The 24,635-nt window shown below is 49.3% G+C and overlaps 1 protein-coding gene across 12 annotated transcripts in view; it reads right to left on the bottom strand.

Annotated features, from left to right (window-relative positions):
* The window catches only part of numb (NUMB endocytic adaptor protein), a 277,518-nt gene that overhangs the window by 122,286 nt on the left and 130,597 nt on the right, over positions 1–24,635 (bottom strand). For all 12 annotated transcript variants that reach the window (XM_072487782.1, XM_072487767.1, XM_072487803.1 and 9 more), the window contains exon 3: positions 7,834–7,908. In XM_072487782.1, coding sequence (XP_072343883.1) covers positions 7,834–7,908 — 75 coding nt within the window. The remainder of the gene's footprint in view (positions 1–7,833; positions 7,909–24,635) is intronic.

The raw sequence follows: 24,635 nt of genomic DNA, 5'->3' as shown, positions 1-24,635 counted from the left end.
TTTGCTCCTCTGCTTCATTTAGATTCTTATTTTCTAGGGCAGCAAGTGGTGCAGTGGTTAGCACTGGGACTATGGCACTGAGGACCCAGGTTTGATCCCGGCCCGTGTGGAGTTTGCACATTCTCCCAGTGTCTGCGTGGGTTTCACCCCCACAACTCAAAGATGTGCAGGTTAGGTGGATTGGCTACGCTAGTCCCTTAATTGGAAACAAAAATAATTGGGCACTCTAAATGTATTTTTTTTTAAAGATTCTTTTTTTTTTAAAACCAAAATGTAATACTGGTGTCTTGAAATTAGTTAGCCAATTATGTCTTCCTGTCCTCATCAACATCAACAATTTTCACCCAATTTGGTGTTATCTGCAAATTAAAAATTGGGTTTTGGGTTCTAAAGGCTATAAATTGATGATAAATGACCATACATTTGTTAACAATAGTTTTTTAAAATAAATTTAGCGTACACAATTATTTTATTTTTCCAATTAAGGGGCAATTTAGCATGGCCAATCCACCTAACCAGCACATCTTTGGGTTGTGGGGGTGAAACCCACGCAGACATGGGGAGAATGTGCAAACTCCACACCGACAGTGACCCAGGGCCGGGATTCGAACCCGGGTCCTCATCGGCACAGTCCCAGTGCTAACCACTGTGCCACACATTGTTAACAATAGTGATCCCAGCACTGATTCTGTGGGAGCTCACTCTCCATCTAATTTATGCAATAGCTACCATTTACCCCCGACTCTCCACTTTCTGTCTTTGAGTTAATCAGACAACTGTCTGCTCCTTACCTCCTGATTCTGAATGCTCTAACCTTGCTCACTAGCGTATGATGTGTCTTAGTGAACACCTTTTGTAAATTTAGGTAACTTAGATGCATCTCCTCTCCCTGTTGCTTCCTGAAATAATTCAATGAGGTTGGTGTTACACCCTGACTATTCAGAATAGTTTTGGTTTCTTGCTGTTTATCAGGAGGTATTGTGGCACAGTAGTAGTATCTCTACCACTGACCAGAAGCTCCGGGTTCAAGTCCTACTTCAGGACTCTATGGCCATGGTAGGTGCATTCACAACATGGCCAAACAGATCACCAGCCTTTAAATCCTTCCAAGAAGCCGGATGGCAGGCAGTAAGAGCGGGCGACATTCCTGGTTAGCTATAATGCAGAAGGCAATGACAAACCACTGCAGCGTTTCGCCAAGCATACTCATGGTCCAATCCAATGGAAGTCCATGGTCGCAAATGCCCTCTTACGACATGGTACCTGAAGGAGGAGAAGGAGGAGGAGATGTTTATCTATTTTTTCCTTCAGTAGAGAACCTACCATTTTTTCTACCTCCAATGGCATTGATGGCAGTTGCGTCATCATATGAGCAGTTGTAGGGTTTTCAACCCCTAAACCTGGTTTCCCCGTCATTTAATTTGGTGTTGGTAGTTCTGTGCCTCAAACCCATTAGCCCACCTTCGTTCCATAGCCCTTGATACTGTGATGAATGTAGAAAATATTTATATATATTGTATTATATGTCTGCTGCAGTAATGTTATTAAAAAAAACTTATGATAAATTATCCAGATTATATGTCTGCTAAAGCGATGATTAAGTGGTTAACATCTAGGCAGGCTGTGATGCCACTCATGGGAGGGCTGGGTCTGTTTTAGTTTTGTCTTTCAGCTCTGCCCTGTGTTTGTTTTCTGCTCTGGGTTCTGAGGAAAGGTGTGTTTCTCAGACTGACTTCTGAAAGCTTCTCTCCAAGGACTTTGTGAATAAATTTGTAATCCACTAAGTGTTAACTTTACTAATAAGTGGCATTTGACCTGTGTGTGGATTTTGCTTAATTGAAACTTTAGAAATAAATGGGGAAGGAAGTTGAAATTCCTTTCTTCATTTTTCTAAGAAATGTTTAATTGTTAATTGAAAAGCTGTTTTTCTTTGATGTGAATGGGTTAATCCTGTGTTAATAATAAAGTTTGTTTTAATATAAAAGATCCTTATTTGTCAGTGGAATCACTCCCAGTGGTGAGTTTTCCTTTCCTCACTGTTTACAAATGAAAAAAATTGTTGGGGTTTTGCATCTGGTTTCCCAATATAAATTGGAGGTCTGGTGCAGTACTGGAACAATATTCATACCAAAACAATAATCTATCAACCTCTGTCTTGGACATTACAGGGGAAATGAAGCAATGTTGCCTAATTTCACCCTTAAATGACCTAAACTCTAATTTTTTGATCATGTCCACTTGTTCTGAATTCCCTCATGAGGGGAAATAGTTGTGCTGTATGTGCTCCACTAAATCCCTTAATCATTTTGAAAAGCTCGACTGGATTACCCCTCAAATTTCTAAACTCAAAAGGACATCAAGGAAGATTTATGTAACCTGTCAACTTAACCCTTTAGGTTTCTCCTAAGAAAAATACATTCTTTTTGAGTTGTGGTGCCCAGAACTGAACACAGTACTCAAGATAGGGTCAGGCCAAAGCTCCGTACAAATCAAGTATCACTTCCTTCCAATTGTATTCAACGCAGCTTGCGATAACGGTCAACATTACATTACATTAGACATAGAATCCCTACAGTGCAGAAGGAGGCCACCCGGCCCATCGAGTCTGCATCGACACCTAAAAAGAGCACCCTACCTCGGCTCATGCCCCCACCCTATCTCCCGCAACCCATCTAACCTTTTGGATACTATGGGTCAATTTAGCATGACCAATCCACCTAACCTGCACAACTTTGGATTGTGGGAGGAAACCAGAGCACCCAGAGGAAACATGCAAACACAGGGAGAAAGTGCAAACTCCACACAGACAATGACCCAAGGCCTGAATTGAACCCAGGTCCTTGGCACGGTCAGGCAACAGTGCTAACCACTATGCCACCCTTTTATTATCTTTATCCATCTGTCAACTAGCTTCAGTGAATCTGTGAATATGGACACTTAAATCTCTGCTACCCACAGCTCTTGGGCTCTCACAATTAAGAAAATATTCTGATTTGATTCTCTTCTATCCCAAGTGTATTATATTATTATAATAGTATCATATTTCTCAATGTTAAACACAATCTGCTGTACTTTTGCCTATTCATTTAGTCCATATGCCCCTTGTTAATTTCCTGTTTCCATCTACTAAAATCACTGCACCTCCTAACTTGGTGTCATCTCCAAATCTAAATCACTCTACTTCTTCATCCTTGTCATCTGCAGTTGTCTGAATGTACAGATCAGAAACGTAGCTTGAACTATGTAGAATCATAGAATCCCTACAGTGCAGAAGGAGGCCATTCAGCCTCTGAAAGAGCAACCCATCTAGGGTCAGATCCGCATCCAGTCCCTGAAACTCAGTACCCCACCTAACCTTTTGGACACTAAGGGCAATTTTTGCATGGCCAATCCACATAACCTGCACATCTTTGGACTGTGGGAGGAAACTAACGCCTGGAGGAAACCCACGCAGGTATGGGGAGAAAGTCCAAACTCCACACAGAGATACCAGATTTCAGAATTCAACCAGGGTCCCTGGTGCTGTGAGGCAGCAGTGCTAACCACTATGCCACCATGCCGACCCTGTCAATAAGCAAAGTGTCTGTGCCAAAAGAAAATTATACATTCTGCAAATTAAGCACAACATCACTCATCTAACATTGTGAGATTTGAAGTTGACAATGATAAAAGAAAAGTTACAAAGCTTTGTTTAGATTATCAACAAGTTAGCATTCTGCTGCTAGCTGAATTGCTGATTTCGGCCTTACAGCTTATGTGAAGTATTAACTGGCTTGATACAGTGTACCCACGGGAGATTATGATTTTGTTATTAAAAAGATTTCCAAACCAGGATACAGAAACATCTCAATATATTTCACACCAAATTTAAACACTTCCAAAATGTTTAAGCAGCGTTTATGAATTGGTATGATTTGTAGCTTGTACATATTTTAAACACAAACAATGAGGCTCTACTCATTGTTGTAATTCAACACCCATGCACACTGAAGTATACATAACATGTCATGTTTTCCATGTAAATAAAGTTTTACATCATACCTTGTCACAGGATAAAATGAACACCCATATTCAAAATAACACTGAAGACAAACTATCAGTCCCTTTCTAAATCAAAGTCACAAAAACAATGTAGTCTATTTCTCACTAATCTTCCTGGGGCTTGGCAGATTAGGCATCTGGCCGAGGAAATCAGCATTATGTTCCCAGATCTTTGCCAATCATATTCTAAACTGGCAACCTGGAATATAGCTGCCAAAGGGGCACTTGACTTTTTGGCAGGCGTGTCTAGCAAGAATAGGACCATCTCATCAGGGTTGGAGGTTGGGGAAGGGAGAGTAAAGAGGTTGGAAGAGAACAAAAATAACTGACACAGACCCACAATGTAGCACACACAACATGGTATGTTAAGGGTTCAACCATGCAGTGTCAATATCAAAAACATAACTATTTCACATGTTGAATTGTAAGACAAAATTCAGAGACCATTTATCAAGGCAGCATGCAACACAAAGCTAGGGCAGAAATACTGCAAAGAACAGTAGTTAAAGAGTTAATTTGGCATTGAAGTAGGCGATTCAGTCCATTGAATTCATGCTGGCAGTCCAATCAGTCCCATTTTGCCTCTATTCATGTAGCCCTGCAAGTCTATTACCCTCAACTGTCCATCCAATTTCTTCTTGAAATCATTAATCATTTCCACTTCCATCACCTTCATGGGCAACGAATTCCAGTTCATTACTACACACAGTGTAAAAACATGTTTCTTCATATTCGCCCTTATTGCTCGTCTGCAGCCTTATACCATTGTCCCCTTAATCCTTGTGCATGAAAAATATGGGACGGAATTCTCTGACCCCCCACTGGGCCGGAGAATCGCGCCACGCCGCTGGGTCGGCGCGCCGCTGGGTCGGCGCGCCGCCGGACGGGGTATGAGCCGACTCTCCGTCCCGGGCCGGCTTGCCGATTCTCCGGGCCAGATGGGCCAAGCGGCCGTCAACAAAACAAAACGCAGAGTCCCGCCGGCGCCGTTCTAACATCCTCTGAGCCGGCGGGACCTCGGTGTTGAAGGTTCGGGTGCGGCCTGTGGGGCAGGAGGGGGGGGGGTCTGACGCCGGGGAGGGGGCCACCGTAGTGGCCTGGCCCGCGATCAGGGTCCAGCGATCGGCGGGCCGGCCTCTCTGCACCCCGGCCTCCTTTCCTCTGCGCTGGCTCCTGTAGCCCTGCGCCATTTGGCGGCGGGGCCGCTGCGGGGAAGAAGGCCACTGCGCACGCGCTAGTTGGCGACGGCTCAACTACGCAAGTGCGGATCCCACGGCACCAGGATCGGAAGCTGGGGCGGCGGAGGCCGCTCCAGCGCCGTCCTAGCCCCCTGTGGGCCGCAGAATGGGGTCCCAGAACGGGTGTTGACGCCGGAGTAAAACACTCCCGTTTTAACTCCGGCGTCGGCTCTTAGCCGCCCGTTGGGAGAATCCCGCTGCTGTTCTTGGTCTCCCTTCTAAACCTGTCAATCTTTTTCACCATTACCAAATCTCCCTTCAATCTGCTTTGTTGCAAGAAGAACGCCCCAAGCTTTACCCACATAACTTGGCAGCTAAGTTCTCTCATCTTTGGAACTATTCTCTGGTGAATCTCTTCTGCACTCTTTCAAGGACCTTTACATCCTTTCTAAATTGTGGACACAATACTCAGGTTGTCATCAAATCAGAGCTTTATAAAGACTTAGCATAACTTCCCTGCTTTTGTACATGGTGCCTCTATTTATGGAGCTCAAGGTTCTATATGCTTTTTGAAACACACCTTCAATATGATCCTGATATCTTCAAGCATTGACGCACACAAACTCCCAGGTCCCTCTGGTCCTGCACACTTTTTAGAATGCCATAAAGTCTCCCCTATGCTCTCTGCCAAAATGCATTACCTCACACTTCTCTGTATTAAATTATGTCTGTTACTTGTCTGCCCATTCTGGTACGACACATTCGGTTGCAGTTGATTGGTATCATCCTCAATGTCAACCATATTTCCAAGTTCAGTATCATCAGCAAATTTTGAAATCTTACTCTGTATTCCAATATCCAATTCTTTCATGAACACTGATCCTAGCACTGACACTCGGACCACAACAGCCATCCTCCGGTCTAAAATAATCATTTACCACAATTCAATATAATCTGTCCTTAAACCAATTTTTTTTTTTTTTTCATAAAATCGAACCCGACACTGATCCTCCTGTTCCACGAGTCTCAATTTTTTTTAACCGACCTTCCATGTGATACTTTGTCAAATGCTTTTTTCAACTCCATATAGACAAAATCCATTGCATACTCTTCATCAATCTTCTCTTGTTACTTCGTCAACAAATGCAATTAGATTAGTCAAGATCATCTGCCTTTTACAAATCTGTGTTGCCTCTCCCTAATTAACTCAACACAAGTGCCTGTTAGTTTTACCCTGAATAATGCTTCAAAAGCTTACCCACCATTATGTTAAAGTGACTGGTCTGTAGTTACTATGAATGTCCTTACACAGTGCTACTCTGCTACCTACAGCCGCCTAGGGAAATTGCAAGATCATGCCAACCTTTCAGTTATCTCCAACCCCATTTCCCTTAGCAACTTGAGATGTAAGCCATCCGGACCAGGTAACCTATCCACTGTAAGCTTGGCTGCCTTTCCAGTAGATCCTGACTATCAAATTTCACCCATCCGTTAGCTTTGTCATCCCTGTTTTTACAGCTATTTTGTCAGCATACACAATAAAACAGTCATTAAGTAGTCACCTCTAAGCATACATCACCTTCCTTGTCCCTAACAGCCTGCCTCTTGCTACCCACTTAGGTGCCAGGAGAACATTTTTAGGTTATCGTTTATGTTAACTTTTTTTCCCCTTGTTCTTTTATGTGGGCATCACTGGTAAGGCCAGTATTTGATGACCATTTTTAATTACACTTAAACTGAGTGGTTTTGCCAGGCCATTAGAGAGGGCAGGGAAGATTCAACCACATTGCTGTGGGTCTGGAGTCACATGTAGGCCAGATCAGGTAAGGGTGGCAGATTTCCTTCCCTAAAGGACATTAGTGAACCAGATGGGCATTTACAACAATGAATGCTAGTTGCCATTGTCACCGTTATGGAGACTAGTTTTATATTCCAGATTTCTCAATTGAATTTAAATTCCACCAGCTGCCATGGTGGGATTTGAACCCATGTCGCCAGAACATTAGCTTGGACATCCAGATTACTAGTCCAGTGACGTTACTACCACATCATCATTTCCCCGACCACTCTATTCCCAGATCCCATCTTTACCAGTTATACTTTTCTCTTCACTATCCCTCTCAACTTGTTTGTATTTGGTCTGGTTCTCATTTGAAGAATTCACCTTGAATGCAACCTCCACCCTCTGTGTTTCTTTCATTTCATCATATCCGCTATCCTCCCCCAATCATCCAAGAAGCCCTAGCTTTAGTTTTCCGACTGTTTGCCCTTCTAATGTACCTAGCCTATACCTGAAACATTTCTTCCTGACAGTTTTTCCTGTCGAACTTTGATTCCATTTTCCTTGGCTAGGTCCAATTTAGAGGGTGGAATTTACTGTCTGTTCACGCCGGCGTGATATTCAGGTCCCACCGATGGCGCATGGGTTTCCTGGCAACGAGGGGTGCAGTCAACAGGAAATCCACCAAAAACCATGTTGGTCGGTAAATCCCACCCCATATTTCTGTTTTAGTCTGTTCCTTGCTTTAGATTATAAAGCAACATAAAGTCAGCATTTGCAGGTTCAATGTGTATTTTAAAAAGTTATGTTTTTTTAAAACATGTAGATACATACAGATTTCAGTCTCTTTACAGCTTCCTCACAGATGTGCATCCCTCGAGATTCGTCTACCTCCACGTGGCCCAAGTACTGCAAAAGGAAAATGATAAGTCAAAGTTCGGATCAGCCTCCAACATATTCCAACCAGATTCCAGCAAATTTAATTTAAGATAAAATCACCACAAACCCCTTAATTGGTTAAGAGTCAAATGAGCCAACATTCTCCTGTGGGCTCAAATCTCAATAGTTGTGGTGCATCCAGCTGCTCCTTACCATATCCTGGCCCACGATGAAAACTGTGGATGTGAACTTAGGGCATGCATAGGGTTGGATTTAGTTGTGATGATTCAAGAGTTGATTAGCCCGCTGTTAACGCATAAGTAAAAAGGGTGAATAAATAAAATGAAGGTAAACTAGCCATAGAAGCTAAGACAGATTGTCAGAGCTTTATAAGAATAAATAATTGGAGGGTATTTTTAGAATAGTAAAAGCACTTCACTGGGCATTATAAAACAAAATATGGTAAGAAGGTATTAGACCAAATGATCAAAAGCTTGGTCAAACCTACAAGTTTTAAGCAAAATATGGTTGCGAGACGGAGGGGTGAAGGGAAGGTATTTGTATTAGGGCTTCAGCAACTGAAGGCACAGCCTGGAGGAGATTACAGAGGTGAGGAGGGGGGACGCCATGGAGGAATTGGAAAACAACAATGAGAATTTTTAAAATCAAACCCAAAAGCTTTCTATAGGTATGTCAGGAATAAGCGAATGACTAGGGAAAGAGTAGGACCAGTCAAGGACAGGGATGGGAAGTTGTGCGTGGAGTCTGAAGAGATAGGCGAGATACTAAATGAATATTTTTCGTCAGTATTCACTCAGGAAAAAGAGAATGTTGTGGAGGAGAATGCTGAGCCCCAGGCTAATAGAATAGATGGCATTGAGGTACGTAGGGAAGAGGTGTTGGCAATTCTGGACAGGCTGAAAATAGATAAGTCCCTGGGTCCTGATGGGATTTATCCTAGGATTCTCTGGGAGGCCAGGGAAGAGATTGCTGGACCGTTGGCTTTGATTTTTATGTCATCATTGGCACTATTCCTGTAGCCAGAGGACTGGAGGATAGCAAATGTGGTCCCTTTGTTCAAAAAGGGGAGCAGAGACAACCCCGGCAACTATAGACCGGTGAGCCTCACGTCTGTAGTGGGTAAAGTCTTGGAGGGGATTATAAGAGACAAGATTTAGAATCATCTAGATAGGAATAATATGATCAGGGATAGTCAGCATGGCTTTGTGAAGGGAAGGTCATGCCTCACAAACCTTATCGAGTTATTTGAGAAGGTGACTGAACAGGTAGACGAGGGTAGAGCAGTTGATGTGGTGTATATGGATTTCAGCAAAGCATTTGATAAGGTTCCCCACGGTAGACTATTGCAGAAAATACGGAGGCTGGGGATTGAGGGTGATTTAGAGATGTGGATCAGAAATTGGCTAGCTGAAAGAAGACAGAGGGTGGTGGTTGATGGGAAATGTTCAGAATGGAGTTCTGTCACAAGTGGAGTACCACAAGGATCTGTTCTGGGGCCGTTGCTGTTTGTCATTTTTATCAATGACCTAGAGGAAGGCGCAGAAGGGTGGGTGAGTAAATTTGCAGACGATACTAAAGTCGGCGGTGTTGTCGATAGTGTGGAAGGATGTAGCAGGTTACAGAGGGAGATAGATAAGCTGCAGAGCTGGGCTGAGAGGTGGCAAATGGAGTTTAATGTAGAGAAGTGTGAGGTGATTCACTTTGGAAGGAACAACAGGAATGCGGAATATTTGGCTAATGGTAAAGTTCTTGGAAGTGTGGATGAGCAGAGGGATCTAGGTGTCCATGTACATAGATCCCTGAAAGTTGCCACCCAGGTTGATAGGGTTGTGAAGAAGGCCTATGGAGTGTTGGCCTTTATTGGTAGAGGGATTGAGTTACGGAGTCAGGAGGCCCCTTTGGATTTCGGCGGCAGCGGTGCGCAGGGGCCTTCTGGGAGGTGAGTAGCGACTTTAAAACCACTTACCTTTACAGGAGCAGCCCTTTGGATTTCGGCGGCAGCGGTGCGCAGGGGCCTTCTGGGGAGGTGAGTAGCGAATTTATAAACCCTTACCTGGTCCCGTGTCTGTTCTTCTTTTCTGTTTTATTTGTTTTATATAAGGCAGGAACGGAAGTCGACCAGCAGACTTCTGGGAAGGCCACCCCCCCCCCCCCCCCAACCAATAAATTCTGGTGGAGAGGAAACCCGAGACACTACACGTGTAGTGTCTCCCACCCGCCCTCCTCCTCTAACCTAATAATAAGACCCATTGGTGTGAGGTAAGTGCCATATTATATTATTATTATATTATTAGCATTGTGCAGGTCAAGGTTCGGAGGTGGAGGAGCAGTCTCTGTCAGGGAGAGAACCTGAGAACATCTAAGACACTCAGAGGGTAAGTAAGTGATTTATACTTATTTTTACTTTTATACCTTTTTTCAAAGTATGTGTGTCGGGGGGAAACTGAAGTGACATCACAGAAAAGCTGTGGCCAGAGTGGCTGGTTGGGATTCTACACAAAAATTTAAAAAAAATTTGAGTATTTGGTAACTAATTAAACATAATAACTTAATTATAATTTAGAGGGATATCTAAGCCAGAGATCGGAGAGTACTATAGTTAGCTATCGCATTTCTATTAGAAATCTAGTGCTGGGAAACAGATAGCTGACAGTAACTTTGAAATTTTAAAAAAATATTTTAAAAAAAAAAAGACAAATTTTAATTTTAATTAATTGACGCAATGTCAGTTAGAGGGGTGCTGTGCTCTGACTGTGAGATGTGGCAGGTCCGGGAGGCTTCCAACGTCCCGGATGGCTTCATCTGCAGAAAGTGCACCCAACTGGAGCTCCTCACAGACCGCATGGTTCGGTTGGAGCAGCAATTTGATGCACTTAGGAGCATGCAAGTGGCGGAAAGCGTCATAGATCGCAGTTATATAAATGTGGTCACACCCAACGTGCAGGCAGAGAAATGGGTGACCACCAGAAAGGGCAGTCAGTGCAGGAATCCCCTGTGGTTGTCCCCCTCTCGAACAGATATACCCCTTTGGATACTGTCGGGGGGGATAGCCTATCAGGGTAAAACAGCAGCAGCCAGAGCAGTGGCACCACGGCTGGCTCTGATGTTCAGAAGGGAGGGTCAAAGCGCAGAAGAGTAATAGTAATAGGGGACTCTATAGTCAGGGGCACAGATAGGCGCTTCTGTGGACGTGAAAGAGACTCCAGGATGGTATGTTGCCTCCCTGGTGCCAGGGTCCAGGATGTCTCCGAACGGGTAGAGGGCATCCTGAAGGGGGAGGGCAAACAGGCAGAGGTCGTTGTACATATTGGTACTAACAACATAGGCAGGAAGGGGCATGAGGTCCTGCAACAGGAGTTCAGGGAGCTAGGCAGAAAGTTAAAAGACAGGACCTCGAGGGTTGTAATCTCGGGATTACTCCCTGTGCCACGTGCCAGTGAGGCTAGAAATAGGAAGATAGAGCAGCTAAACACGTGGCTAAACAGCTGGTGTAGGAGGGAGGGTTTCCATTATCTGGACCACTGGGAGCTCTTCCGGGGCAGGTGTGACCTGTATAAGAAGGACGGGTTGCAACTAAACCGGAGAGGCATAAATATCCTGGCCGCGAGGTTTGCTAGTGTCACACGGGAGGGTTTGAACTAGTATGGCAGGGGGGTGGGCACGGGAGCAATAGGTCAGAAGGTGAGAGCATTGAGGGAGAACTAGGGAATAGGGACAGTGTGGCTCTGAGGCAGGACAGACAGGGAGAAGTTGCTGAACACAGCGGGTCTGGTGGCCTGAAGTGCATATGTTTTAATGCAAGGAGCATTACGGGTAAGGCAGATGAACTTAGAGCTTGGATTAGTACTTGGAACTATGATGTTGTTGCCATTACAGAGACCTGGTTGAGGGAAAGGCAGGATTGGCAGCTAAACGTTCCAGGATTTAGATGTTTCAGGCGGGGTAGAGGGGGATGTAAAAGGGGAGGTGGAGTTGCGCTACTTGTTCGGGAGAATATCACAGCTGTACTGCGAGAGGACACCTCAGAGGGCAGTGAGGCTATATGGGTAGAGATCAGGAATAAGAAGGGTGCAGTCACAATGTTGGGGGTATACTACAGGCCTCCCAACAGCCAGCGGGAGATAGAGGAGCAGATAGGTAGACAGATTTTGGAAAAGAGTAAAAACAACAGGGTTGTGGTGATGGGAGACTTCAACTTCCCCAATATTGACTGGGACTCACTTAGTGCCAGGGGCTTAGACGGGGCGGAGTTTGTAAGGAGCATCCAGGAGGGCTTCTTAAAACAATATGGAGACAGTCCAACTAGGGAAGGGGCGGTACTGGACCTGGTATTGGGGAATGAGCCTGGCCAGGTGGTAGATGTTTCAGTAGGGGAGCATTTCGGTAACAGTGACCACAATTCAGTAAGTTTTAAAGTACTGGTGGACAAGGATAAGAGTGGTCCGAGGATGAATGTGCTAAATTGGGGGAAGGCTAATTATAACAATATTAGGCGGGAACTGAAGAACATAGATTGGGGGCGGATGTTTGAGGGCAAATCAACATCTGACATGTGGGAGGCTTTCAAGTGGCAGTTGAAAGGAATACAGGACCGGCATGTTCCTGTGAGGAAGAAAGATAAATACGGCAATTTTCGGGAACCTTGGATGACGAGTGATATTGTAGGCCTCGTCAAAAAGAAAAAGGAGGCATTTGTCAGGGCTAAAAGGCTGGGAACAGACGAAGCCTGCGTGGAATATAAGGAAAGTAGGAAGGAACTTAAGCAAGGAGTCAGGAGGGCTAGAAGGGGTCATGAAAAGTCATTGGCAAATAGAGTTAAGGAAAATCCCAAGGCTTTTTACACGTACATAAAAAGCAAGAGGGTAGCCAGGGAAAGGATTGGCCCACTGAAGGATAGGCAAGGGAATCTATGTGTGGAGCCAGAGGAAATGGGCGAGGTACTAAATGAATACTTTGCATCAGTATTCACCAAAGAGAAGGAATTGGCAGATGTTGAGTCTGGAGAAGGGGGTGTAGATAGCCTGGGTCACATTGAGATCCAAAAAGACGAGGTGTTGGGTGTCTTAAAAAATATTAAGGTAGATAAGTTCCCAGGGCCTGATGGGATCTACCCCAGAATACTGAAGGAGGCTGGAGAGGAAATTGCTGAGGCCTTGACAGAAATCTTTGGATCCTCGCCGTCTTCAGGGGATGTCCCGGAGGACTGGAGAATAGCCAATGTTGTTCCTCTGTTTAAGAAGGGTAGCAAGGATAATCCCAGGAACTACAGGCCGGTGAGCCTTACTTCAGTGGTAGGGAAATTACTGGAGAGAATTCTTCGAGACAGGATCTACTCCCATTTGGAAGCAAATGGACGTATTAGTGAGAGGCAGCACGGTTTTGTGAAGGGGGGGTCGCGTCTCACTAACTTGATAGAGTTTTTCGAGGTCACTAAGATGATTGATGCAGGTAGGGCAGTAGATGTTGTCTATATGGACTTCAGTAAGGCCTTTGACAAGGTCCCTCATGGTAGACTAGTACAAAAGGTGAAGTCACACGGGATCAGGGGTGAGCTGGCAAGGTGGATACAGAACTGTCTAGGCCATAGAAGGCAGAGAGTAGCAATGGAGGGATGCTTTTCTAATTGGAGGGCTGTGACCAGTGGTGTTCCACAGGGATCAGTGCTGGGACCTTTGCTCTTTGTAGTATATATAAATGATTTGGAGGAAAATGTAACTGGTCTGATTAGTAAGTTTGCAGACGACACAAAGGTTGGTGGAATTGCGGATAGCGATGAGGACTGTCGGAGGATACAGCAGGATTTAGATTGTCTGGAGACTTGGGCGGAGAGATGGCAGATGGAGTTTAATCCGGACAAATGTGAGGTAATGCATTTTGGAAGGTCTAATGCAGGTAGGGAATATACAGTGAATGGTAGAACCCTCAAGAGTATTGAATGTCAAAGAGATCTAGGAGTACAGGTCCACAGGTCATTGAAAGGGGCAACACAGGTGGAGAAGGTAGTCAAGAAGGCATACGGCATGCTTGCCTTCATTGGCCGGGGCATTGAGTATAAGAATTGGCAAGTCATGTTGCAGCTGTATAGAACCTTAGGCCACACTTGGAGTATAGTGTTCAATTCTGGTCGACACTACCAGAAGGATGTGGAGGCTTTAGAGAGGGTGCAGAAGAGATTTACCAGAATGTTGCCTGGTATGGAGGGCATTAGCTATGAGGAGTGGTTGAATAAACTCGGTTTGTTCTCACTGGAACAAAGGAGGTTGAGGGGAGACCTGATAGAGGTATACAAAATTATGAGGGGCATAGACAGAGTGGATAGTCAGAGGCTTTTCCCCAGGGTAGAGGGGTCAATTACTAGGGGGCATAGGTTTAAGGTGAGAGGGGCAAGGTTTAGAGTCGATGTACGAGGCAAGTTTTTTACGCAGAGGGTAGTGGGTGCCTGGAACTCGCTACCGGAGGAGGTAGTGGAAGCAGGGACGATAGGGACATTTAAGGGGCATCTTGACAAATATATGAATAGGATGGGAATAGAAGGATACGGACCCAGGAAGTGTAGAAGATTGTAGTTTAGTCGGGCAGCATGCTCGGCACGGGCTTGGAGGGCCGAAGGGCCTGTTCTTGTGCTGTACATTTCTTTGTTCTTTGTCATGTTGCAGCTGTACAGAACTCTGGTACGGCCGCATTTGGAGTATTGCGTACAGTTCTGGTCACCGCATTATAGGAAGGACGTGGAGGCTTTGGAGCGGGTGCAGAGGAGATTTACCAGGATGTTGCCTGGTATGGAGGGAAAATCTTATGAGGAAAGGCTGATGGACTTGAGGTTGTTTTCGTTGGAGAGAAGAAGGTTAAGAGGAGACTTAATAGAGGCATACAAAATGATCAGGGGGTTAGATAGGGTGGACAGTGAGAGCCTTCTCCCGCGGATGGAAATGGCTGGCACGAGGGGACATAGCTTTAAACTGAGGGGTAATAGATATAGGACAGAGGTCAGAGGTAGGTTCTTTACGCAAAGAGTAGTGAGGCCGTGGAATGCCCTACATGCTACAGTAGTGAACTCGCCAACATTGAGGGCATTTAAAAGTTTATTGGATAAACATATGGATGATAATGGCATAGTGTAGGTTAGATGGCTTTTGTTTTGGTGCAACATCGTGGGCCGAAGGGCCTGGACTGCGCTGTATCGTTCTATGTTCTAGGTAAGGTATTGTTTGACCAGCAGCCAATCTAGTTTTAGTGCGAGTAAGGGCACAGGCAGCAGAGTTTTGGATGACTTCCAACTTACAGAATGTGGGAGGATAGCCAGGAGCGAGTTGGAATAATCAAATTCAGAGGTAACGGAAGCATGAATGAGGGTTTCAACAGCAGATTTGATGACGCAGAGAAAAATCAGGTGACGTCAGAGGTAGAAATATGTGGTCTTAGTAATGATGAGAGTCTGTGGTCAGAAGCACATCTCAGAGTCAGACTTCACACCAAGACTGCAAACAGACAGGTTTAGTCTCCGACTGTTGCCAGGGAGCAGGGCAGGGTCAGTAGCAGTGAACAAAGTTTATAGCAGGAACCAAAAACGATATAGTTGGAGAAAATTTATGCTCATCCAGGAATTGGATAAGCAGTCTGATAATTTAACAACAGGGCAGGGCAGCACGGTAGCACAGTGGTTAGCACAGTTGCTTCACAGCTCCAGGGTCCCAGGTTCGATTCCCGGCTTGGGTCACTGTCTGTGCGGAGTCTGCACGTTCTCCCCGTGTCTGCGTGGGTTTCCTCCGGGTGCTCCGGTTTCCTCCCACAATCCAAAGATGTGCAGGTTAGGTGGATTGGCCATGATAAATTACCCTTAGTGTTCAAAAAAGGTTAGCTGGGGTTAATGGGTTATGGGGATAGGGTGGATGTGTCGGCTTAAGTAGGGTGCTCTTTCCAAGAGCTGGTGCAGACCCGATGGGCCGAATGGCCTCCTTCTGCACTGTAAATTCTATGAAGTAGAATAGCAAAGGAAGAACCCATGGAATCCAAGGAAATTTGGAAAATTGGCTGAGTGACAGGGAGCAGAGGGTGATAGCCAAGGGGTGTTTTTCCAACTGGAAGCCTGCACCCAAGGGTGTCTTGCAGGGATCAGTGTTGGAGGCTTATTGAGATTTGTATCAATGATTTAGTCATGTATGTAGGAGGGTTGATCATTAATTTTCAGGATGATACAAAAATTGGTGGGGTGGTAAATAGGGAGGAGGATAGCATTAGATTACAGGAGGATCTAGATAGGATGGTCAGATGGGCTGATCAGTGGCAAATGGAATTCAATTCGGATAAGTGTGAGGAGATGCACTTGAGCAGGACAAATGAGGCAATGGATTACATGATAAACGGCAGGACCCTGGGAAGAACAGAGGATCCAAGGACTTGGTGTGCATGTACGCTGGTCCCTTAAGGTAGCAGAGCAGATGGATACAGTGGTTAAAAGGGCATATGGTATATTTGCCTTTATTAGCCGAGGCACAGGATTCAAGAGCAGGGAGATTACACTGGAGCTACATAAAACATTGGTTAGGCCACAGCTGGAGTATTATGTGCAGTTCTGGAATCCACTTTTTAGGAGGGATGTGAGAGCACTTGAAAGGGTGCAGAGGAGATCATAAAGTCACCAACTGCAACAGCTGTGGTTACAAGATATATTTCCAAAATGCGCCGTCTTGTTCACTTTACATTTGCTGTCCTTATTTGTTCACTTAGCTTTAATCTCAAAACGTAAACTGATGAGCAACGAGACTAATCCTGTTGTTAAAACTTTCCGACACAATATTCTTTGTTTCAGGATGTGGGATTGAGACGTGCTGTCAGGGGCCCACATGGCTCCCTATGGCCATGGACTAGCATACTGATGCAAGAGGACAGCATCGGCTCCTTGCCTTATTACTGATGAGTCTCGAGTATTTCTTCACAGCCCAAATGGGAGAACAAAGAACAAAGAATTGTACCCAGGGCCGGGAACAGGCCTTTCAGCCCTCCAGGCCTGCGCCGACCATGCTATCCATCCAACTTAAAATCTTCCACACATCCAGGGTCCGTATCCCTCTATTCCCATCCTATTCATGTATCTGTCAAGATGCCCCTTAAACGTCACTATCGTACCTGCTTCCATCACCTCTTCCGGCAGTGGGTTCCAGTGACCCACTACCCTCTGTGTAAAAAAAAAACTTTGCTCGCACATCTCCTCTAAGCTTTGCCCCTCGCATCTTAAATCTATATCCCCAAGTAATTGACTCTTCTACCCTGGGAAATAGTTTCTGACTATCCATTCTGTCCATGCCCCTCATAGTTTTGTAGACTTCTATCAGGTCACCCCTCAACCTCGAATTGTTCCAGTGAGAACATTCCAGGTTTATCCAACCTCTCATCATAGCTAATGCCCTTCATACCGGACAACATCCTGGTAAACCTCTTCTGTTCCCTCTCCAAAGCCTCCCAGCCTTTGATAGTGTAACGACCAGAATTAAAAGCTACAATCAAGTGTGGCCTAACTAAGGTTCTATGAGGGATGTCATGTGACACAGTGGTTAGTACTGCTGCCTACGGCGCTGAGGACCCGGGTTCGAATCCCGACCCTGGGTCACTGTCCATGTAGAGTTTGCACAATCTCCCCGTGTCTGCATGGGTATCACCCCCACAACCCAAAGATTTGCAGGTTAGGTTGATTGGCCACACTAAATTGCCCCTTAATTGGAAAAAAAAAAAATTTGGTACTCTAAATTTAAAAAAAACTAAGGTTCTATGGGGAAAAACACTATGGGGAAATTGCATTGTTTACATCATATCATTTCAGTGTAGAAAACAAGTACTAAATGCTTCATCATGGAGTTCAAGATATCTTGGCTAGAATGGCTTAACCACACAGGAGTCTTCATAATGGGGAACAAACTTCACAACCAACATTTACATCCACTGAAGCTAGAAATAAAAAATTTCCACTGAGAATGGACAACATTTTCTATACATAATGTGTTATTCTATTTGGCATAAGATAGAATTTTTTTTAAAGCACGATGCTCTATATGGTGTACAATTACAATTGAGAATCACTGACCTCAATCTGAAGTAATACTGCAAAACTAACAAAACACAAGTCAACTGTTACCTTATGTCTGAAATGATACCAACATTACAAATGACAAACACTTTGGAAATAATACAACAGCAACTTTAATGTGATTACCATCTTTAACAGAAAAATATCCCCCACACTTTTTTTTTTTAAAAAAGGAGCAGAGGTGAGTTATAAAGTGATGATCATAAACTTTTTCCGATAGATAGGTTTCAGGAACACTTTGGTAGAAGGCACGGTTTAAAGGTAATAAGGCCAAATAACAAGGCAAGTCAAAGCTGCTGAACTCTCTGCCACCAATAGAAAGCAGGAGAAGGAATGTGCATAGAAGGGAGAGGATATACAGTCAGAGATAATGCAAAGATATACTGGTGAGCGTTGAGGGACTTGAAGGTATCGCTGACGAATATGATGAAGTCAGGCTGCATTATCCTAGCAAAGATTGATGTCTTTTGTTAGAATTATGAGGTTTATAAGATTATATTTGCGACTGTAGCTTCAAATTTAGGGTAAATAAATGGGGTCATGTGACCTTTTCTGAAGTCTGCCTGACAGTAAGCTTGGGTGGCTAGATTGTTAGAGTTCCAAGGAAGGCTGTTTTCATGAGAAGGTGTAAAACACGTATGCTTAGAGGCAATGGCAGCAGTCTCTGAACTTCCTGTGATTAGATACCAAGGGCGGGATTCTACGACCCCCAGCTGGGTCGGAGAATCGCCGGGTGGGGGGGGTGCAGCATTAATCCCGCCCCGCCGTCCTGACACCGCCCGCGAAATTCTCCGGCAGCCGCAAATTTGCACCGATGGGAATCGCGCCGCGCAGAATAGCAAGGATCGGCGCGACACTATGGGCCCCGGGTCCACTCCGATTCTCCAGGTCGAAGTCCCGCCGGCATGACCCGTGGTCAGGCCGGCGTAAATCAAACCACCTATTTAACAGCGTCAACCAGTTGAACTGGCCAGCGCGGAGGTAGGGGTCGGCGTGTGGCGGCCCCGGGGGTTTGGGGGTGGGGGGGGCGGGAGTGCCGGGGTGTGTGAGAGTGCCGGGGAGGGGGGGGGGGGATGAGTGAGAGTGCCGGGGAGGGGGGGGGGGGATGAGTGAGAGTGCCGGGGAGGGGAGGTAAGTGTGAGTGCCGGGGAGGGGGGGGGGATGAGTGAGAGTGCCGGGGAGGGGAGGTAAGTGTGAGTGCCGGGGAGGGGGGGGGGGTGAGTGCCGGGGAGGGGGGGGGGGTGAGTGCCGGGGAGGGGGGGGGGGGAGTGCCGGGGAGGGGGGGGGGGTGAGTGCCGGGGAGGGGGGGGGGTGAGTGCCGGGGAGGGGGGGGGGTGAGTGCCGGGGAGGGGGGGGGGGTGAGTGCCGGGGAGGGGGGGGGGGGTGAGTGCCGGGGAGGGGGGGGGGGTGAGTGCCGGGGAGGGGGGGGGGTGAGTGCCGGGGAGGGGGGGGGGTGAGTGCCGGGGAGGGGGGGGGGTGAGTGCCGGGGAGGGGGGGGGGGTGAGTGCCGGGGAGGGGGGGGGGTGAGTGCCGGGGAGGGGGGGGGGGTGAGTGCCGGGGAGGGGGGGGGGTGAGTGCCGGGGAGGGGGGGGGGGTGAGTGCCGGGGAGGGGGGGGGGTGAGTGCCGGGGAGGGGGGGGGGTGAGTGCCGGGGAGGGGGGGGGGGTGAGTGCCGGGGAGGGGGGGGGGTGAGTGCCGGGGAGGGGGGGGGGGTGAGTGCCGGGGAGGGGGGGGGGTGAGTGCCGGGGAGGGGGGGGGGGTGAGTGCCGGGGAGGGGGGGGGGGTGAGTGCCGGGGAGGGGGGGGGGGTGAGTGCCGGGGAGGGGGGGGGGTGAGTGCCGGGGAGGGGGGGGGGGTGAGTGCCGGGGAGGGGGGGGGGGGTGAGTGCCGGGGAGGGGGTGAGTGCCGGGGAGGGGGTGAGTGCCGGGGAGGGGGGTGAGTGCCGAGGGGGGTGAGTGCCGAGGGGGTGAGTGCCGAGGGGGTGAGTGCCGAGGGGGGTGAGTGCCGAGGGGGTGAGTGCCGAGGGGGGTGAGTGCCGAGGGGGTGAGTGCCGAGGGGGTGAGTGCCGAGGGGGTGAGTGCCGAGGGGGTGAGTGCCGAGGGGGTGAGTGCCGAGGGGGTGAGTGCCGAGGGGGTGAGTGCCGAGGGGGGTGAGTGCCGAGGGGGGTGAGTGCCGAGGGGGTGAGTGCCGAGGGGGTGAGTGCCGAGGGGGTGAGTGCCGAGGGGGTGAGTGCCGAGGGGGTGAGTGCCGAGGGGGTGAGTGCCGAGGGGGTGAGTGCCGAGGGGGTGAGTGCCGAGGGGGTGAGTGCCGAGGGGGTGAGTGCCGAGGGGGTGAGTGCCGAGGGGGTGAGTGCCGAGGGGGTGAGTGCCGAGGGGGTGAGTGCCGAGGGGGTGAGTGCCGAGGGGGTGAGTGCCGAGGGGGTGAGTGCCGAGGGGGTGAGTGCCGAGGGGGTGAGTGCCGAGGGGGTGAGTGCCGAGGGGGTGAGTGCCGAGGGGGTGAGTGCCGAGGGGGTGAGTGCCGAGGGGGTGAGTGCCGAGGGGGTGAGTGCCGAGGGGGTGAGTGCCGAGGGGGGTGAGTGCCGAGGGGGTGAGTGCCGAGGGGGTGAGTGCCGAGGGGGGTGAGTGCCGAGGGGGTGAGTGCCGAGGGGGTGAGTGCCGAGGGGGTGAGTGCCGAGGGGGTGAGTGCCGAGGGGGTGAGTGCCGAGGGGGTGAGTGCCGAGGGGGTGAGTGCCGAGGGGGTGAGTGCCGAGGGGGTGAGTGCCGAGGGGGTGAGTGCCGAGGGGGTGAACGCCAGAGAGGGGGCGTGCCGGGGGGGTGCGAGTGCCCGGGGGGGGGGGGGGGGGGGAAAAGAGTGCTAAGGATTGGGGGGGGGGATGAGTGCGAGTGCCAGGGATTGGGGGGGGGGGGGGGGGGGGGGGAGTGAGTGCGAGTGCCAGGGATGGGGGGGGGGGGGGGGGGGTGAGTGCCGATGAGGGGGGGTGAGGGCGAATGCTATGGATGGGGGGGGGGATGAGTGTCGGGTGAGATGGAGGGGGGGGGGGGGGGGGGGTGAGTGCCGGGGGTGAGGGCGAGTGCTATGGGGGGGGGGGTGAGGGTTAGAGTGCCGGGGATTGGGGGGGTGAGAGTTAGTGCCGGGGAAGGGGCATGCCGGGGAGGGTGGTGAGGGTGCGTGCCGGGGAGGGTGCGTGCCGGGAGGGTGCGTGCCGGGGAGGGGAGTGACGGTCCGTGACTGGGAGGGGGGGGGGGGGGTGAGGGTGCGTGCCGGGGAGAGGGGGGGTGGTGAGGGTGGAGTGCCGGGGAGGGGGGAGTGAGGGGGGGGGTGCCAGGATGCCGGGGATGGGGGGGGGGGGGTTGCCCACCCAGGTGCCAGCTGTCAACAGCCGCGACCATGCAGCCCATGGCGCCTAGCTGCGGGGAGGTATGGGCAATGGTGACATGTCGACATGTCGTCTATCCCTCACCCCCCACAGACCGTAATGGTGAGGGGGAGGGGGAGGAACAGAGCGACAAAGGGCTGGCCTGAGGAGATGGGGGCAATACAGGGCAGATGGGCAGGACATGGACGGGCGGCTGCCCACCGTTACCAGCAGGGCCAGCGGGCACGGGACAGGTTGATAGCCGCCCGGTTCACAGACCGGGGAGGGGAGGGAAGGGGGAAGGGGGAAGGGGGAAGGGGGAAGGGGGAAGGGGGAAGGGGGAAGGGGGAAGGGGGAAGGGGGAAGGGGGAAGGGGGAGGGGGAGGGGGGAGGGGGAAGGGGGAGGGGGAAGGGGGAGGGGGAAGGGGGAGGGGGAAGGGGGGAGGGGGGAAGGGGGAGGGGGAGGTGTGAATCGCCGGGTATGGGCACAGAGGGCACAGTATGGCACCAGCCTACCTCCCTCACCCCACCCACCCACCACCCTCACCCCACCCACCCACCACCAACCTCCCTCACCCCACACCAACCACCCTCACCCCACCCACCCACCCTCACCCCACCCACCCACCACCAACCACCCTCACACCACCCACCCACCACCAACCACCCTCACCACCAACCACCCTGACCCCACCCCTCCATTGCACAACCACCTGCGGCACAACAGGCAGAGCTCACACGGTCGCCGGTGGAAGCGGGCCTATTGAGGATGAATGCAACCCGCTCTGCGGTGAGCTTTGGGCTCTACTTCGTTAGATACTGTCTGACCCATGGCCATGGTATCACCCTCCACCTGGGCCGCCCCTGCATGCGGCCTTGACACTACAGCACACGGTCCCGTCGTCTGCCCGGGGGTTTGCGGGGGAGACCGGGGGTGGAGGGGGACACTCACCGGATGCCGACGTCCTATCACCCCTCACACACACACACTGGCACTCACCTCACACCACAGCCCTGCACGCATCGGACAGATCAAGGGGCAGCGACTCGGGCGACTGGGATGGCGTGGTGCCAGCCTGTTCTGCCCGTCGCCCACCAGATGCACCCGGGACGGATGGGGTGTCCCCCGAGGTGTCGCGGTATTCTGGGACTTCCCCTACAGGGGTACACAGAACGGGCCCCACCACCTCCTCCTCCCTCGGGGTGTCCGATGGCCCCCAGGGCCTCTCCAGGGGTCGGGGGTGCGAACGGGTCCAGCATCCCATGCCCACCCCCGGCACCTGGAGCTGCCAGTCCTGGAGGCCCGCCCTGGTATTGTCAAGGGTCTGCAAGTTTGCAGCCATGGAGCTCAGGGAGTAGGCCATCCCTGTCTGTGTCTGGGCGACGCCGGCCAGCACCTGGGCAATGGCGCCGAAGCACTCAGCGATGGCCTGCTGGGACTGGGCCACGGCCTGCTGGGACTGGGCCACGGCCTGCTGGGACTGGGCCACGGCCTGCTGGGACTGGGCCACGGCATTGAGCTGGCTCTGGCTCATGGCTTCCTGTGAGGGGGGGGGGGGGGAAAAGGGAAAGTCAGGGAACCAAGAGGTGAAGTAATCAGTGGGAAGCGTAGCTGCTTAGGAATACAAAAACGCACGAAAAGACAGAACTCAGGAGAGGTTACGATAGTCCCCATCCCACAAAATATGACACAGTGTATGGAAAGGCTAAGTAAACCAAGGTCCACCACACTAAGAAAACAAAAAGGGACGGTCAATAAAGAATTAAAGGTGCTATATTTAAATGCGCGCAGTGTACTGAACAAGGTAGATGAGCTTGTGGCCCAGATTGTGACTGGCAGGTATGATGTGGTAGGCATCACAGAGACGTGGTTGCAGGGGGTTCAGGACTGGCATTTCAACATCCAGGGATTCACAACCTATCGAAAAGACAGAGAGATGGGCAGAGGGGGCGGGGTTGCCTTGTTAATTAGGAATGAAACTAAATCAATAGCACTAAACGACATAGGGTCAGATGATGTGGAGTCTGTGTGGGTAGAGTTGAGGAACCACAAAGGCAAAAAAACCATAATGGGAGTTATGTACAGGCCTCCTAACAGTGGTCAGGACCAGGGGCACAAAATGCACCACGAAATAAAAAGTGCATGTCAGAAAGGCAAGGTCACAATGATCATGGGGGACTTTAATATGCAGGTGGACTGGGTAAATAATGCTGCCAGTGGACCCAAGGAAAGGGAATTCATTGAATGTTTACAGGAGGGCTTTTTGGAACAGCTTGTGATGGAGCCCACGAGGGAACAGGCCATTCTGGACTTAGTGTTATGTAATGAGCCAGACTTGATTAAAGATCTTAAAGTAAGGGAACACTTAGGAGGCAGTGATCATAATATGGTTGAATTCAATCTCCAATTTGAAAGAAAGAAGGTAGAATCAGATGTAAAGGTGTTACAGTTAAATAAAGGTAACTACAGGGGCATGAGGGAAGAACTGACGAAAATCAACTGGGAGCAGAGCCTAGTGGGAAAGACAGTAGAACAGCAATGGCAGGAGTTTCTGGGAGTAATTGAGGACACCGTACAGAGGTTCATCCCAAAGAAAAGAAAGGTTATCAGAGGGGGGATTAGGCAGCCATGGCTGACAAAGGAAGTTAGGGAATACATCAAAGCAAAAGAGAAAGCCTACAATGTGGCAAAGAGTAGTGGGAAGTCAGAAGATTGTGAAGGCTACAAAAACAAACAGAGGATAACAAAGAGAGAAATAAGGAAAGAGAGGATCAAATATGAAGGTAGGCTAGCCAGTAACATTAGGAATGACAGTAAAAGTTTCTTTAAATACATTAAAAACAAACGGGAGGCAAAAGTAGACATTGGGCCGCTCCAAAATGACGCTGGTAATCTAGTGATGGGAGACAAGGAAATAGCTGAGGAACTAAATAAGTACTTTGCGTCAGTCTTCACAGTAGAAGACATGAGTAATATCCCAACAATTCCAGAGAGTCAGGGGGCAGAGTTGAATATGGTAGCCATCACAAAGGAGAAAGTGCGAGAGAAACTAAGAGGTCTAAAAATTGATAAATCTCCGGGCCCAGATGGGCTACATCCTAGAGTTCTAAAGGAGATAGCTGAAGAAATAGTGGAGGCGTTAGTTATGATCTTTCAAAAGTCACTGGAGTCAGGGAAAGTCCCAGAGGATTGGAAAATCGCTGTTGTAACCCCCCTGTTCAAGAAGGGAACAAGGAAAAAGATGGAAAATTATAGGCCAATTAGCCTAACCTCGGTTGTTGGCAAGATTCTAGAATCCACT

The sequence above is a fragment of the Scyliorhinus torazame genome, chromosome 2, assembly GCF_047496885.1.
Source record: "Scyliorhinus torazame isolate Kashiwa2021f chromosome 2, sScyTor2.1, whole genome shotgun sequence".
NCBI lineage: Eukaryota > Metazoa > Chordata > Chondrichthyes > Carcharhiniformes > Scyliorhinidae > Scyliorhinus > Scyliorhinus torazame.
The sequence above is the reverse complement of the archived record's forward strand: the minus strand, read 5'-3'. Positions and strand labels throughout refer to the sequence as shown.